This window comes from Pungitius pungitius, chromosome 3 (assembly GCF_949316345.1).
Source record: "Pungitius pungitius chromosome 3, fPunPun2.1, whole genome shotgun sequence".
NCBI lineage: Eukaryota > Metazoa > Chordata > Actinopteri > Perciformes > Gasterosteidae > Pungitius > Pungitius pungitius.
The window spans coordinates 14,049,419-14,065,078 of record NC_084902.1 but is presented as its reverse complement, the minus strand read 5'-3'; the positions used below and the strand labels follow the sequence as shown (position 1 = coordinate 14,065,078).

At 42.0% G+C, this 15,660-nt stretch overlaps 1 protein-coding gene across 5 annotated transcripts in view; it reads right to left on the bottom strand.

The window, feature by feature from the left end:
- Positions 1 to 799: 799 nt before the first annotated feature.
- tiam1b (TIAM Rac1 associated GEF 1b) overlaps positions 800 to 15,660 on the bottom strand; it is a 36,280-nt gene continuing 21,419 nt past the window's right edge. For 4 of the 5 annotated variants that reach the window (XM_037466313.2, XM_037466557.2, XM_037466391.2 and 1 more), the window contains exons 11-27: positions 15,451 to 15,555; positions 14,963 to 15,044; positions 14,620 to 14,706; positions 13,773 to 13,985; positions 11,133 to 11,230; positions 7,590 to 7,775; positions 6,480 to 6,548; positions 6,061 to 6,186; positions 5,841 to 5,949; positions 5,089 to 5,268; positions 4,883 to 5,001; positions 4,695 to 4,803; positions 4,532 to 4,590; positions 4,271 to 4,376; positions 4,061 to 4,148; positions 3,770 to 3,942; positions 800 to 2,180 (exon numbers count right to left, since the gene is read on the bottom strand). In XM_037466313.2, coding sequence (XP_037322210.2) covers positions 1,654 to 2,180; positions 3,770 to 3,942; positions 4,061 to 4,148; positions 4,271 to 4,376; positions 4,532 to 4,590; positions 4,695 to 4,803; positions 4,883 to 5,001; positions 5,089 to 5,268; positions 5,841 to 5,949; positions 6,061 to 6,186; positions 6,480 to 6,548; positions 7,590 to 7,775; positions 11,133 to 11,230; positions 13,773 to 13,985; positions 14,620 to 14,706; positions 14,963 to 15,044; positions 15,451 to 15,555 — 2,436 coding nt within the window. In that variant the 3' untranslated portion in view covers positions 800 to 1,653. Of the gene's footprint in view, positions 2,181 to 3,769; positions 3,943 to 4,060; positions 4,149 to 4,270; positions 4,377 to 4,531; positions 4,591 to 4,694; positions 4,804 to 4,882; positions 5,002 to 5,088; positions 5,269 to 5,840; positions 5,950 to 6,060; positions 6,187 to 6,479; positions 6,549 to 7,589; positions 7,776 to 9,718; positions 10,771 to 11,132; positions 11,231 to 13,772; positions 13,986 to 14,619; positions 14,707 to 14,962; positions 15,045 to 15,450; positions 15,556 to 15,660 lie in introns of those variants that run through there. The other variant, XM_037466588.2, reaches the window with a different exon arrangement.

The following is a 15,660-nucleotide window of genomic DNA, read 5'->3' as shown; positions in this document are numbered from 1 at the left end:
GTATTTTAGGGTTTATGAACCTGCCTTTATCCTTTGCTTTTGCTTTTAACCTTTTATCCCAGTTAAAAGGGTTAGGTCAGCTCATTGATTTGTAGGATTTATTATTGGTTCATGTATAAAATGTGTTTGTCACAAGAGTAACTTGACAAATGGACTCATTTTCTTGTTCCGCCCAAAGTGTTCTCTTAACCTTCAATCATTTAAAGATCATTTCACTTTTCAATCTATTAACAATTTAAAGCTGTTCTATGCATGCTCACCCTTTTATTGACAGATTAGTATCGGCCTGAAGTGGAAAACTGTAGATCACAGACATTTTATTCCTTCTTCAAATCCCTCACTATCACTCCAAGTGGCTTTTACCATCTCTTTAAGATCAAACTGCTTTGATTAGCCTTGTAGTTCCCCCATTCCCAGGCATGACTGAAGACATCGGGCATTTGTGTTGTTCAAGGAAAATGTCTGCCGATCTGCAGGAAATGAGTTAACCCATAAGTCTCTACAAAAGAGGTGCTTTGAATTATAAGTAAGAAACAACAGTATTTATTATGATATCAATACATTTGTCTATATACACAGTAATAAAATTGCAGTCTTAGCACAATGAATTGTTTACAAGTATGACTTTTCACTGTTCAGGCATACTGCAAGGCCCTCCCCTTGATTGCATGAGCAAATTTTGGACTTTCTTTGTGGAAAAAAGATTACTTGGGTTTTTTGCAAACACATTATTAACATGGGAATAAATAAAAAAACATTGCTTTGTGATCCATTACTACTGAACAGTGGGGGGGGGGGGTTTCACCCTGACACGCAATACCTTTATAATAGTGTGACAATTCTCTACACTGTGCCCACTTGGTTAGAATGCAATGTAACATTTAGCATTCTTAAAATGGCAATACATAAAAAAGAAAAAAAGAAAATAGTTTCACAGTAAAACATAAACATGAAACAGCAAATTCAAGTAAAAACAGGATTGTGTTAAGTTAAAACTAATTGGAAATCCATCTACCCTCTCTGCAAGAGGAGCTATTACTTAATTCCACTATTAAACGTAACAAGTGAATTAACCTTTTCAGGGTAAAAAGACAGGTTTGTGCCTGTTGAGATCAAACCATATTTGATATACATTTGAACATAGGAAAATCATTACCAAAAAATGTCTGTATAGTCAAGAAAATGTACAAGTGCAGTAACCTATGAAAGACAACACTGTTTGCAGTTAATCTATTTGTTTAAGGACAAAGAATATACAGCCCTTAACTATGACAATATTCTGAGTCACACAAACAATACAAATACCAATGTTTGCACAATTTGTTAACAGCAGGACTATAGAATGCTGCCCACATGTGCAAATGATGCCAATCAAAGCAACTTATTATATTCCATGATTGTACCATTAGTTCATCTCTGAAAGCTTACACCTGACTTCTAAGGAACAGCATTTGATTTGGGATGAACCTCCTTTGTTCGATTCCTGTATTGCCCCACGTTTGATTTTACCTGTACAAAAAGCATTACGCAAAAGTAATGAAGAATATAACTTCTACTAGCTCTACAATCAACATCAATGCCCATGCATTGTTTGTGAAGACTGATGACTGCTCTTGATGGAGCCCGTGTAAAGCGCTCTGCCTCCCTGAGCCTTTATGTGCCAGATTCTGGGGACAAACCTGACTGCTGCCTTTTGACCCATATCTCATCCATCTCGGTTTGCTTTTGACCCTCCGCGGCGTTATTGACATCGTCGCTCTGCTCGTCATCAGGGCTACTGCTGGCCTTTGGGGACTGAAGGCTCTCGCCCTCACTGGTCTCCTCACTCTCTAAGGACAAAGCCATGACGGGGGCATCGAGCTCGGCCTCAGCGGAGAACGCTCCGGGTGTCTGGCAGAGCTCATCGTCTTCATCACTAAGGATGTCTGTCTCCTTCACCACTTCCTTGTCCTCGTATTCTTCGAGGTCAAACTGTTGCTCCACCCAGCGGTCTGTGTCACCTGCCAACTCAGACTGCTGGAGCTTATCTGGTTCGTTGTCTTGCTGCGGCTGATTCGAGTCGGGCTCCTGTGGGGAAGTGAGTTCCTGTCCGGGCTCGCCGTCAAAAACAATGTCGGTGTCTATAGTGAACCGGTTGCGCACCAACTTCCTCCTGCCTAGAGTCCTGGTGGGTACAGATGCTGTAGAAAAAGAAGGACAAGAGCAAATAATGGAAATTAGCAAGTTAGCACAGCATATGCTTTAAGATGACATTAGTACGGTTTTAGTTTTTTGGACTAGATTACTAAAAACGTTGAGCACAGTAAAATGAGAACGGTTGTCCTGTAAAACTATATCCATGACACCCAGGTCTACAATTCATGTGCGTCATCATACCTATGTTTTATATGTGCATTCAGTAATGTATGTCTACAGTTATTTCCTTTGGCCCATTTTGAATTGATTTGCAGCCAATTTTAAAAATAAAAATGCATAAGGCCCACACAGGTAACATGCACCTGACGGTATTGTAATTGTACTACTTCGTTTTAACACTAGGTGGAGTTACTGTCTTGAACAGTAACAGCAGCTTCTCCATGAAAGATGAGTATAATGTGGAACACTATAATAAGAAATATCAGTGATACACGCCGTGCACTGGTGCCGAGCTAGAACAGAAAGATAAGTAAATGGAAGCTAGCTTGCAGTGTTCTTTATGTCACAAGTCACCATCGACCGTAACAGGAAACCCTTCTTAAATGGGAAATAATTCAATAAAAAAGTGCCTGCAACTGTCAGGTAAAACCGGTGGTTGTGGTTTATACTCAATTCCACATGATGAGAGCACAGATGCTACACACACCACACAAATGTTAATTGTTTTGCAGCGAGCTGGGAATCATTTCTGCATTACCGAAGAGCTGCTTGCTCTTGCGAACTAACGAGCACAATGGGAAAAGGACATTCTAAGCGGTGTCAGATGCAATTGCCAAGATAGGAGGACTTAAATGGAACAAAGTGTGTGGAGCAAGAACAGATGGGGCTCCAGCTATAAGAGGCAAGCGCAAAGGAATGGCCTCAATAGTGTGTGCCACAGTGCAAGGTAGTGGGGGGTGTGGCTCTTCAAATTCACTGTATCAGCCACCAATGGGCCATGTGTGCAGAGACACACCAGTTTACCCAGTGTTGAGATAACTGTCCACACAAGACCTCTACCACAGATCATTTCCAGCTTTCCTCTCTGTTGTTGTTGCTCAACAGAAGGATCTACTCAACCAACGCACGTCAGAATGGCAAAGCCACCGCTCCTAGCTGCATTGGTGTTATTCCTTAAGATGAAAAGAAGCACAGGCGTTTGCATGAGCTGAGTGACCCTCAGTGGTTGCAAGATCTGCCATCCTTTGTTGATGTTTAAAGGATCAGTAAGATCAACTAAGTTGATGAAAAATGTAATTAAAGTTGGTACAAATTAATAAACTTGCATAACAAGCTAAATAAAAATAGAGTGCTGATCTCCTGAAAAAAAGGCCACAAAAGCTTTCTATAAGCTTATTCAATAACAAGCATAATCTACCTACATTCAACTGATTTTGCTAACTTTAACACACTACAGGTGAGCCAATATACCACCTCCAGTGAGTAGCCCATTATTCCGTACGTAGCCCTCAATGAAACAAGTTTGGACACCCTTGTTCTAAAGGCACCCAATCTGTCTCCACTGAGGAGGAACAAATGCAGAAGTAGGACAATTGGAGCTGTAGGGTGAGTGCAGCCACTGAGTGGCATTTACCTGCTCTATTTATGGCTGGACGGGCTCCCTTCAGGGCACAGAGGCGCTTTCCACCAAAGGGCACATACTGCTGTTTGACGGGTAAACTCTCGGTTTTTAGGAGCTGTCTGCGGTGCTTTTCCCTCAAGATGGAATGTACGGTCTTCAGAAAGTCTTTTCTACTCTCTGGTGAACTGGGGGAGATAGAAGGGACACATTGTTAGTTTGTAGAAGGCTGCAGATAGAACTGCATCTGTGTCACACAGCTTTAATCTCCAGTCAAATTCCACCTCCATTTGCAGGGACCCTCACCTACAGCACAGCTGAAATGTCCTCTCTGGCCTTCCCTCGGACTCTGACTTTGTGTGGACAATCTCACAAACCGCCGAGCCTTCACCGTCTGAGGAAGTAATCGACACTTGCATATGATTTCATATGGTTTGTACGGAGCGATCTGGTGAGACTAATTCCTGGATTTAGAAAAACAGATTTTTATGTCCCATTATTCATTGAGTTTTCTACCTGCATTGGCCAAGGACCTGACTTGAAGGGAATTAGTTGGGATCATGTGACGATATCTGAAGGGATCCTTTTCCTCAGAAGATACAGAGACTCGATGGGAGCCACCCTACATTCATTGAAACAAAAGAAAATGTGATATTATACCTGGGCGAACCAGCTGTTTCCAGCTCAATCACCTTTAAGGTTGGTTTAGAAAGTGGCCCACTAGACATATCCTAAAAGTGGGAGCTGGTTTTGCCCATTGCTTTAGTAAAAACATACCATTTTCTTTTTTTGCTTGGATCCCTCCTTGCAGACAAAGACCACTGCCATTTTGAACACTAAAAAAGGTAGTGGAAACAACACGCATATTGTTGGTCAAAGGTTAATATAAACTGAGAGATGCTCATTACGTATTCATGAAGGAATCGCATCTATGACGTACCAAATGTGGCCATCTGGGGCTCTTTCTTCCATTTCCCCAAGGAGGCAGGGGGGTTGATCCAAGTCGCGCTGGTGTGGAGTAGCAGATCACCCATAGACAGATCAGCCACCTGGAAAAAAAAATAAGTCATTCCGCATGTACGCCTTGGATGGTTGAACACACGGTCCAGCTATTTCTTTCCAACCGACCTCTTTCTTTTCACCACTCTGCTCAGTGATGAGCACATCGAACACGGCTCCGAACTCCTCATGGATCTTCTGCATCTCGTTGATGTGGCTGGCAACTTTGTTCATGGCTTTCATGGCAACTGCAGACAAGAAGACAAGAAGCATGGTTAGCAAATTGTTGTGACCGTATGCTTTCGCTGTCAAATGCTTTTGTAACAGGGTCGTACCATCCAGATGGTAGTGCTCCTCACTGTCTGGGTCTGTGAGCGAGTAGAGCTCCTTCAGCAGGAGGGGATACTTCAGCACCCTTTGGATGGGCTTGATCAGGTATGACTCCAGGGTGGAAGAGTGCTGCTGCTTGGGGTTGCGCTCCTCCAGGAAGGCTTTGAAATTCAGATCGGTTTTGGCTGGAATGTCCAAGAAAAACACATGTTGCTGTATATGATGTTTGTTATTCAGTTATAAACCCTTTTACTTGAAAAAAATGCTCATGTTGCATTTACATGTTGGTCAGTATTTGATTGCTGTTCTACTTTTAGAAACGTCTGAAGGCTTAAAGCCCAGTCAAAAAGACTGTACCGTTTCATGCTTTTTGTGGACGTGTCATTAAATGAGGGGGGAACCCCACCCCGCCAAGCGCCACCCACGCCCCCTGACTAAAGTCTGGAATTTACAATTGTCATCTCCTCGCTGCGCACGGCAGTTTCTGCGATGTACTGTATGTACAGCAAACAGTTGAGAGTCAACGGGTGTGGGTGTTTTGGCTAAGTGTTCAAACGGCTCATTATACAATGCCACTGGGCTTTTAGCCCTGCAGGCCACCAGCTTCAGAGTATGCAGAGGTCAAATGGATAACTGACTGACAACACTGCAGAGCAGATTTATGGAGCCCCGCATGACGTGGCAGATGGTCGCTAGATAAATGCGTCCTCTCCTTTGAGCCCAGGAGGAAAGTCTACCAAAGAGTACATTTACTCACCTTTTACAAGGACTTTAGGGACCTTGGTGTGGCTGGCGCAGAAGGCGCTGTAGATTTTAAAACGGTCTGCGTAGTACAGGAAAGAGCCTCCCAGCGAGAAGAGGATTTTCTGATAAAAAAAGGGAAGAGAATGTATCAAACCCAGTAGTTTTAAAAGATTATACATGTGTTAAAAAATGATTGTTGTCAGTAATATCGCTATTTCTAAAAGAGGGTGTACCTTAAACTGGTCCACTCGCTCCAATTTTTCTAGATCGGGAACCAGTCTGGTCCCATCTTCCAGGGTCTTGAGAAACTCCAACTGAAACTCCACCATTTCTAGCAAGTTCCCAAATAGCACATCCAGCTGATGGAAAATGGAATTTGAGCAAAACCAAAAATCAACACTCCTCATTGTAAATTGTGTATTCTTTAATATCTATTTTCAATATTTATCTGATATGGTGCATTTTTTTGCTACATTTAGTGCATGGAAAAACTCAAAACATCCAAATGCTTTGATTTCTTTTTATTTCATTCTCTCTCCCTCTTATCAGAGCTACTCTTCACATGGTTATGTAACCCTCTTTTCTTGGAACATTTTAAACAGAGTTGGCATTTAACAAACTATTTTTCAGAGCCAGGGAACATTTCACGTACCTCATCCTGTGTGAGGAATGTCTCTTTCTGCAGTGGCGTTAAATATCTCCCAATGAGACAATTGAGATCCTGCAAAGCAAAAGTGAATGTGATTTCTTGTGGGTGTGATTCAGGGTCAAAGTAATTATGTGGATAACAGACAAAACAGCTTTACATAAGTCTTACATAATCATCACAACAAAAACAGAATCAATCATTAAGTTGTCGTTTAGGAGTGTCGGAAAAATTCTTCAAACCGGATACACAAAAAACAAGAAATTAACAAAAGAAATACAGTTCACTGAAGCCGTAATTCTACCAATTTCTCCAGAAAAGTATGGCTGACCTAATAAAACATTGCACTGCAATTTTTTTTAAGAATTACTATTTATTTGTTGATATAATTATCAACTCAAGCAACCTTCCAATAACCTAATGATTATTTTTAAAGAATAGTGGTCTTGAAATGTCCATCTTATTCCTAGATCTTTAATAGTTTTCACTTTGTTGAAATATCTTTATGGCATTAAAAAAATGTTTAATTCTGAAGCTTTTAATCACACACATACTATGAATCCCCTGTGCCCCAATTGGTCACAAAAAGATGTCTAAAGAAATCAGCAGTAGAATATGATCGTAGATATGATTTGTCAAACACTAACCTCGTCTTCAATTATTTTGTCTACTCCTATAGTACAGTGGCAGTTAAGCTACAAGGTCCCACTGCTGCAAACTGCACGCAAAGAGCCATATAATGCAAGCACATGTCCGTTTAATACACTATGCATCGTGCATAATGGGATTTATATAATAAGTGTATGCGTGCCCCCCGTAATGAGGGATAACATTTTGAGTGGCCTTGACATTATCCTGTTAAATTCCCTCTCTAACCCAGTTATTCACAAGCCACTTTACACCACAGAAAGGGATAAGGAAATATCCAGGCAAGGACACCGATGTGTCCCATCATATCTCCTGGGAACCATATATAAATATGGATTGGTCTTGTGGAATAGGTAATGTGTAGGGCAAAGGCAATATGTGGCAGACAGAACGTAGATAGATTTAACAAGAGGAACACATCATCACTTGCAAAGACCAGCAGCCCATTATGAGACGACGGATACGTACTTTGACATAGGTGCGTTCGGTCTCCACGAGTTCACAGATGACTTTGCGGAGCTTGTCAGCGTCGGAAAGCTGTCGGAGCGTTGCAGGTGGTGGGAAAGGAGAGTCCGGGCTAGGCGAAGATGACACACACTCCGAGGGATTCATGTCATGGAGACTGCGACAGAAGGCAGCGACTTGCTCTGTACTCTACAAAAAAAAAAAAAGTGTAAAAATGTGATGCAATGATGTAACTCCAACCTCCACATGAAAAGGAAATATCGATTCAGCGCGTAGCCAGCAGCTCAAATATTAACTTGCAGGTGTGAATCATGACGGCGCAGGCTGTGAGCCTGGAAAGAGGTACATCTAAAAATAAAATAAAAAGTAATTTGCACTAATTCAGCCTATTTTCATGCTGTCATAACAATGACTCTCCACCTCTCATTTTCACTCACATCGATCTTTTCCATGATGTTTTCCGCCTACTGGCGGATCGGTGGTGTAATGATTCATCTCTTTTACAGAATCATAATATACACACACACACACACACACACACACACACACACACACACACACAGGGTCTGTCCACACAGTATGGGTTGCCGGGGAGACCAGCCCTGATGTGCATTAGACTATCATTTTGGACAAAAATAGACTCCACAGCCTACACGGCTTAACACTGTTACCCTGCTCGCAACAGGCTACAGCCTCACCAGTCATAACAATAAGCACATTTGGGCTTTCAAGACAAACATCAACACAAAACAGAAAATAAACAACTATTCATACCCATCAAAACCGTGACTTAATGATGATCTGAACCAATAGTCTATTATCACTGGTGTACATATGAACATTTTCATTCTTCATATAAGTAAAATGATTTTTAGAACTTTTTAGAAACAGCAGGTTAGATACCAATCCCGAAATCAAAAACAATATACGTACATAACAAAATTGTGTTCCAATGAGAGTCTCGTATCATCTTATGGAGCAATGCAAATGACATGAGAATTATTATCTAATCAGGCAGACACATCCATATATGAGAGACAACAGCAGTTTGTGCCTCTTTACGATGTTCCTGAAACAAGGCGGTCAGATAAAAAGATGAACCGGGAAGTGCTAAAATGCCTTCAAGTATTGTAAAACCACTGATGCTAGTTTGGTTAAACGTAAAGTTTAAGATCTGCTCCGCTAAAGAGGTCTTACAAAATGCTATTGCAAAAAGCCAAGTTGCCCAACTGAAGCCTGATATTAGACTATTGGCACGAAACATCCCATGACACATTTACTGCTAATTATTTGGGGGATGCAGTACGTTTTACACACAATCCTTTGAGATCTGCTCAAATCACACACGTCTCATCCCATTTTCTTCCAGTGCGTTTACTAATGTGATGCTAGAATACATTAGGCACAAATGGTGCTGCAAATTTGCCAAAAGAAATGGACAAGAAGCATGCGTTCCAATTTTCCAGAGATAAATGTGTTGCCAATTAGTCAACTGAGTGCTACCAGTTCTTCTAAGCCAATGACAAGGACAGTCCAGTCAGTCTTCACAATCACAATCTCGACTAATTAACACCATGGCAGCTTTGGGCTCATGGAGTCATGGCATAGCTGCGAGATAAGAAAGAACAGAGAAGGCGCGTCAGATCAAAGGGCTCCAACTCTTAGATAATAACAACAATATGTCGACAAGAGGGGCTCTTGTGGGTAAAAAAAAAAAAAAAAAACGACGCCAGAGATGAGCATTCTCAATGAAATATAGATTAAAGGCTGCGTCAAAGCATGAAGGCATTCAGTGGAGAGAAAATGACACTTCTTCCCTTCTGAAAACAGAGACAAAGAGTCTTGATAGTTTGTCACATAAAGTCAAAGTCCATCGTGGAGACTCCGCTCAGACATACAGCGTTTCCTTTTGGCACCCCGTGGAGCACTTCAGTGATTATGGGGCAATTCTGCGACACAACAGTGACTCATGGCTTCCTCTTGTCTGTAGAAGCAACGCGAAGGTGTGAAACTCACACCGAGAAAGAAAGGTGTTTTACGCTCTCTGGAATACAACCAGCTGCTCGGCATCTATCACAGCACTAGCAAGAGCTAGTCAGGTAAACAAAAGTGATACAAGGAAGGAATCTCACCACATGAAGCATGTCATACATGGAGTCTGAGGAGCGCTTGCTGTGTTTGTTCCACTTCAGGACGGACATAGCCGAGTGCTTTCATCAGCAGGTAAAGTGCCAGAGAGAAAGTGTCTCCAGTCCTAGGAAAAAGTCAAGTCTGTTCTGCGCCTCGCCAACACATGTCTCAGCCCTTGTGCCGCCGCTTTTGTCTAAAACAAGGAGAAGGTGCTGCGTTGCTTGTGATGAAGGATGTGAAGCTGCTCAGCCTCCTCCTCTCCGCCCACAGTCTTCCAACTCCCCTTCTTTTCACCCTCACAGTCTGCTGTAGTTCTGTCACTGATATTCCGCATTTTGTTCTCTCTCTCGCTCTCTCTCTCTCTCTCTCTCTCTCGCACTTCTCTAAACTCAGGCACACAGTGGGAGTGTGAAGATCTGGCCAAATCTAGCAGGATTGTAAATGAGTCTCAATCATTTTCCAAACCAGCGAGAGAGCAAGGGAGCAGGAGGGAAGGAGTCTTCTCCTCAAGGTTGTGGTGGAGTACGATTGGCTGGGGTGAACGAGAGCGCAGCAGAATAAGAATGCAGGATTTCAGGAAAGGGGGGAGAGTGATGGAGAGAGGGGGAGCTGCAAAGGAACAGGCTGCAGTGGAGAGCAAATACATTGGCTGCCGTGGGAGATTTAGCAGTGAAGAAAAAGACTGCTTAATGTTTAGACTCGCCCAAATGTATTCTATAATAAGTAATAAATCAAATGACGTACGAGTTCTACGAGCACAGAAATAAGCCCTTATCCCTTCTATAAATATACCAGCAGATTTCACACATTTAGCTGTAAATGTAGACATCAGGAACAGCGTAACAATTCATGACTGATGTGTCCTCTTATCCTCAGTTTTGCTAAAGTTGCAACTGACTGTTCAACAAAGGGTTTCCACAATGGGAGCGCTTTCCAAAGCCGAAACATTTCCAAATAAATCAGTGTATAGTTTTGTTTAACTATGAATGAGCTTTTGAGACAATTTCAGCATTTTAACTGTTCTTTTTCGGAATACATCATGTTGCACTGATTTATCAAAAATGTTAAACATTCCACAAAGACAGTAGATTTTTATAATTAAAAGACAAAAGTTACAAATCAAAATAGTATTATTCTTATTTATAGGCAGTTAACTTCAACGAGTACAATATTTGATGAAGTTAAGAGAGCAGTGTTTAAACTAGTGCACCATTTGAAGGCCAATTGGGATGTTTTAGGAGTTCAGTGACTGTAAATGACGTTGTGATAAAGTGTTTAATAAAAAGATATCGAAAAGACACTCTCATCGTTCCAGATGCACCCAGTTGTTGTTTGAAGCCAAAGAAGAAGATACCACTGCTTGAATGCACGTTATTATTGTAACCAATCAATAGTTAACACAACTGGGGATCTTACCTTTATGCCCTCAAACTCACTGAAGATTTCAGAGTCATCGTCCAGGCTGTCTCCTGAGCTCTCGAGCAGAAGTCCCACCCCGTCGTCTAGAATCTCCTCTGCAGAAAACAGTCAGATATGAGATGGATGCCTTTTCACAAGCATTGCAAAGTAGATTAAAAGAAACCATGTCCTTGCTTTGTCATTCTATATTAAGATTAAAGAACTTTATCTAAAAGTTGATTACTTTATTAAACTAATCCACAAAGTGGGGCTGTTACAATGCTGGCAGCTTCCCATATTTTCAAATAAAGACAAAGTAGATTCACAGAGTTTATATAAATTAAACTGCTGTCACTGAGGACACTGGCGAGAAATCTTTTCTGGACAAGAAAATAATTTAAATCTTGGAAACTTTGGGTTACTTAAATGAATCCCGGTTGCATTAATAAAGTGAGGTGTTTCACTTTTGGAATTGCCTCGGTGTGACCAACAGGTTGACTCCAACACTTTAGGGACGAAGGCCGGGTTGAGTCGCATACAGACCTTTGCAAGACCTAGAGCCAACTACATGCAGGAAGGGCAAATGGATAAATCCCGTAATTCAGGAGAAACGATGTTTACGTGAAATCAACGTCATCCTTACTGCCTCTATAGGCTCAAAATGGGTATTGAAAGAAGACTTCCAACACAAGAAACATTTCTGAATGGAGGAACCAGGTTTATGACGAGCAACTGTCATGAAACATACTCAAAAAGGATGCTTCCCCACCGGCTTTTCCACAAAGTCTAAATTACAGGATAATTCTTGCAAGAAACCCTGCAGGGCAACTACACTGAACCCTGGAAGGTAATGGTTTGCCTCAAGGCACCATTCCACAAAAACCTGCCAATTACTTCTCTAGAGCGACTCAGAATAGTTTCTATGACAGGTGCAGGCAGGCCTGCCATGTTCAGCTGCAACATGGTATGGTAGATATCACCGCCAGCATGTAAAAGAAGGTCCCTGCAAACAGTGAGAGGCCATGACTCGTTCACTAGAAGTTGTAATATTATTGATACCCAGTGCTTGGACGCCACCGCAGCCCAGTTCTCTCACCCTGGCTAAAGTCAGGGAGATCAGGGCTGAGAGGGGGCAATGCCAAGAGCAGCACGGTTGACCACAAGGGGGCTAGCGCATTCAATCCTTAGGGCTGCATCTATATATAAGGAGTGGAGAAAAACAGCGGACAGCAAGGGCTTTCTGACCCAAAGACTTTAAAGTCCGCCAGGCCATATGTCTGCCAAACTTGCCGCACCACTTGGGGGCAGAGTCCCCCTCCAACAGAGGGTTTCCTTGGGATGGAAGATCTGAACCCATGTTCGACCTTGATTTAAGACATCAATGATTGAAGATGGAGAAAAACACATGCAATCAGACGATATTTATTCATAGATTTTGTCAATTTGTCAATTCTGACACAATTAATTAATTACCTCTCATTTTATCAGGAACAAGCCTAAGAATACGTTCAAATGAGAGAGTAGTCAACATTTTAACATTAATTGATTGACGTGTAGGATTCTTCTCATCAACCAACTCGGTGGGATTGTGAATCCCAACACAGCAAAGGGCTGTCCCGTCATTATTGACACCATTTAAAACCATCACCGACTTTCACCAGGCGACAGTTAAATCTTTTAGGGTTTAGGGGGAAGTTTTTCTAAATTACTTCCGAAAAAAGTTCATAAAGGCTTCAAAATGTCCACCAGAGCCCTCAAACACTAAACCCCTACGGAGTTACCGTGAGTGCGTCACGGTGCATTTTGGGATTGGGCGTTAGTTTCCATGTCAGATCTTCTCCTGCATTCCTACAAAGTGCCCACGTGACTGGGGGTCGTGCAAGGGCACGAGGGGGGTTCTGGTTCCGACAGTTCGGCGCGTGTAGGGGACGAAGGGATGGCGACGTGAAAGTGGGGGGGGGGGATCTGTACATTTAGCCGCACTGTGCGCAGGGAAACCGGCACTCGTCTCAGCTAACAAACTAACCGACTCCTGCTAACCGCAACCCGGTCGGCTCACCGAATACTTACTCGGCAGATACGAACGGTTTTTCGGCGACGCCATGCGCTGAGGAAACATTTCAGGTTTCTTCGACACCTCGTGCGGGTATCGTCCATCGGGGTGAAAGGAGGGGGCGGGGCCAGAGCAAAGTTTCACCTGTTCGTCATTGCAGCTTCTGTAGTTGGTCACGTAGGTGCGAAAAATAACTACCTACTATCCTTTTATGACATGTATAGCCAGTGATGTCACTACTAAGTAATGCGTTACTGGTCATGCGTCACTCTAATCTGACCACCTTTTACAGTGAGTAATCTAACGCATTGGTATGTCCAAACCAGTAATCAGATTAAAGTCACTTGTCCAAGTCACTGAGCGTTACTATTTTGTCATTAATAGTAAAATATATATTTGATTTCTTGCGTCTCTGGGAGTGAAGCCACGTAGCCTATGCAACAATTTAGTCACGTTTTCAGCATGAGGGTCACGTCACGTGTATATACACAGACCTACTGAATGTAACTAATAAAGTAACTTGTAATCTAACTTGGTTACTTTAAAAATCAAGTAATCTGTAAAGTCAGTTACTTTTTGATTGACTGTTTGACAGCACGTCTCACCTTGACTCTGGGAGAAGATGTCCGTGTATAGATCCTCCTCAGCATCTGAGCGGCGGGGCGGCAGATAGCAGAGCTGGCGGCGCTCCACAGACGGCAAGGTGTTAACGGTCAAAGCCAGCGAGGCCTGAGAGAAAGCTACTTTCATGTCGGAGAAGTTGAGACTGTGAGAGTCTTTTCCGTTCAACTGGAGTATTTCATCCCCTGCATTGAGACCTGAAAAGTGGGAACGTTGCTGTTGAAACATTTTTCTGCCTGTCGTGTGAAAACATCTACTCTCCCAAATATCTAATTCTCAACATTAACATCAATTAACAGACCCCTAATAAGTAAGAAAAAAAACTAGACTATTAGTTGTACATTCATTGTATTTTTAAATCCTTTGGCAGCCCAATACATGGCCCACCTCTCTATGCCCCGTAAAGCAATTACCTCCCTTTCACAGCATCACTGTTCTCAGCATTTGACATTACACAACCCTGCAGTATAACTTGGTAGGGGTACCGATGCGAAGCAGCTGTGGTGGTCGTATTCAGCCGCCTTCACAAACGCCAGTGAGAGGCAGTGTTGTTATGATTATAGTAATCAACGCCCTTGAGAAGTGATGTATTGTCTGAAACCTTCCCTGCCGATGGGAAAACATGCACTAATGCATTTCTAAAGAGAAAAAAAGTCTATTGACCTTCATGTGTGAAAATTTCTCCTTTTTTAAAAATTATAATAGGACAGCAAAACAACCAATGCACCCCTTTTTCTTTATCACTTTTCTCTAAAGCTGTAAATCATCAGTCACAGACACACATTGAGTGTGTTTGAGGGGAGTTATTTCATGTAAATAAACTTAATGAACCTTTGGCAAAAGCTAATCCGCCCGCCTTCACATCAGTGATGTAGAGCTGCTGCACTCCGTCCTCCTCCACCACTGAAATGGAGAAACCTGGAGGAGGAAAGGAAGAGGCCGAAAGGCGAGAGGTGGGGAGAGAGAGCGAGATGGGGGACTCTTATATAAAATATCCGGGGGATTTGTGCAGTACAAATGTGATGGTAAGAATAAAAACAGGTTGTGTACAGGTTTAAAGAAAAGCAATTATTCCGCTGAAAACAGCATTACACGCAAAATCTGACGTAAGCATCATTACTGAACATCACATTACATTTTAGAAGTCAATATAAAAGACTCTGAAGGTTCATACCGTAGCCGATCATGCATGATTCATCTCTGTCAAACTGGATTACTTTAGTAATTTTGCAGCAGAGCTCAATTTCTTTGTAAAGCTGTGAATAACAAAAAACAGTCATTATATAACTCATGAAACAACGGACAATTTTATTAATATTCTGGTGGGTTATTGACAGCATAGAAAGAGTGTTCATTATTTGTATCAAAGACAATGCAGGGCAGAGTCTATTATGCAGGATGGTCTGTGACGTGATTACGTGATGGAAATACAAAAGCAATAAAGGGAAACAGGCTCCTTGAATAGATTTATGTTTTGGTGCATGGTCCTCCCAGAAAAGGCGTTTCTCCAGAGATAAAAATACAAAATCTACTAATAATTCATAAGAAAAGGTGCTCTTCAGGTCTGTGGTTTACCTTCACATTTGAATGCAATTATTAGCATTTACCTTTTTTACTTTTATAATTTGGTGGAGGATGAGAAATAAGCAGGTGGTTACATACCAAGTCATACACATCCTCCTCTGGTTTGGGGATGTAAAATTGTCCTTGGTTTTCGATAAAGAATTTGAGTCTCAAGTAGTGCTTGGTGGGATCAAGCTGGTAGGCCTGTTGGATGAGGGAAAGAAGAGAGAAAGAGGATTATAAAGTAGCCAAAAATATTTTGGAATAGAATTTAAGATTCTAAAAGGTCTTCTGCATATTTATACAGCA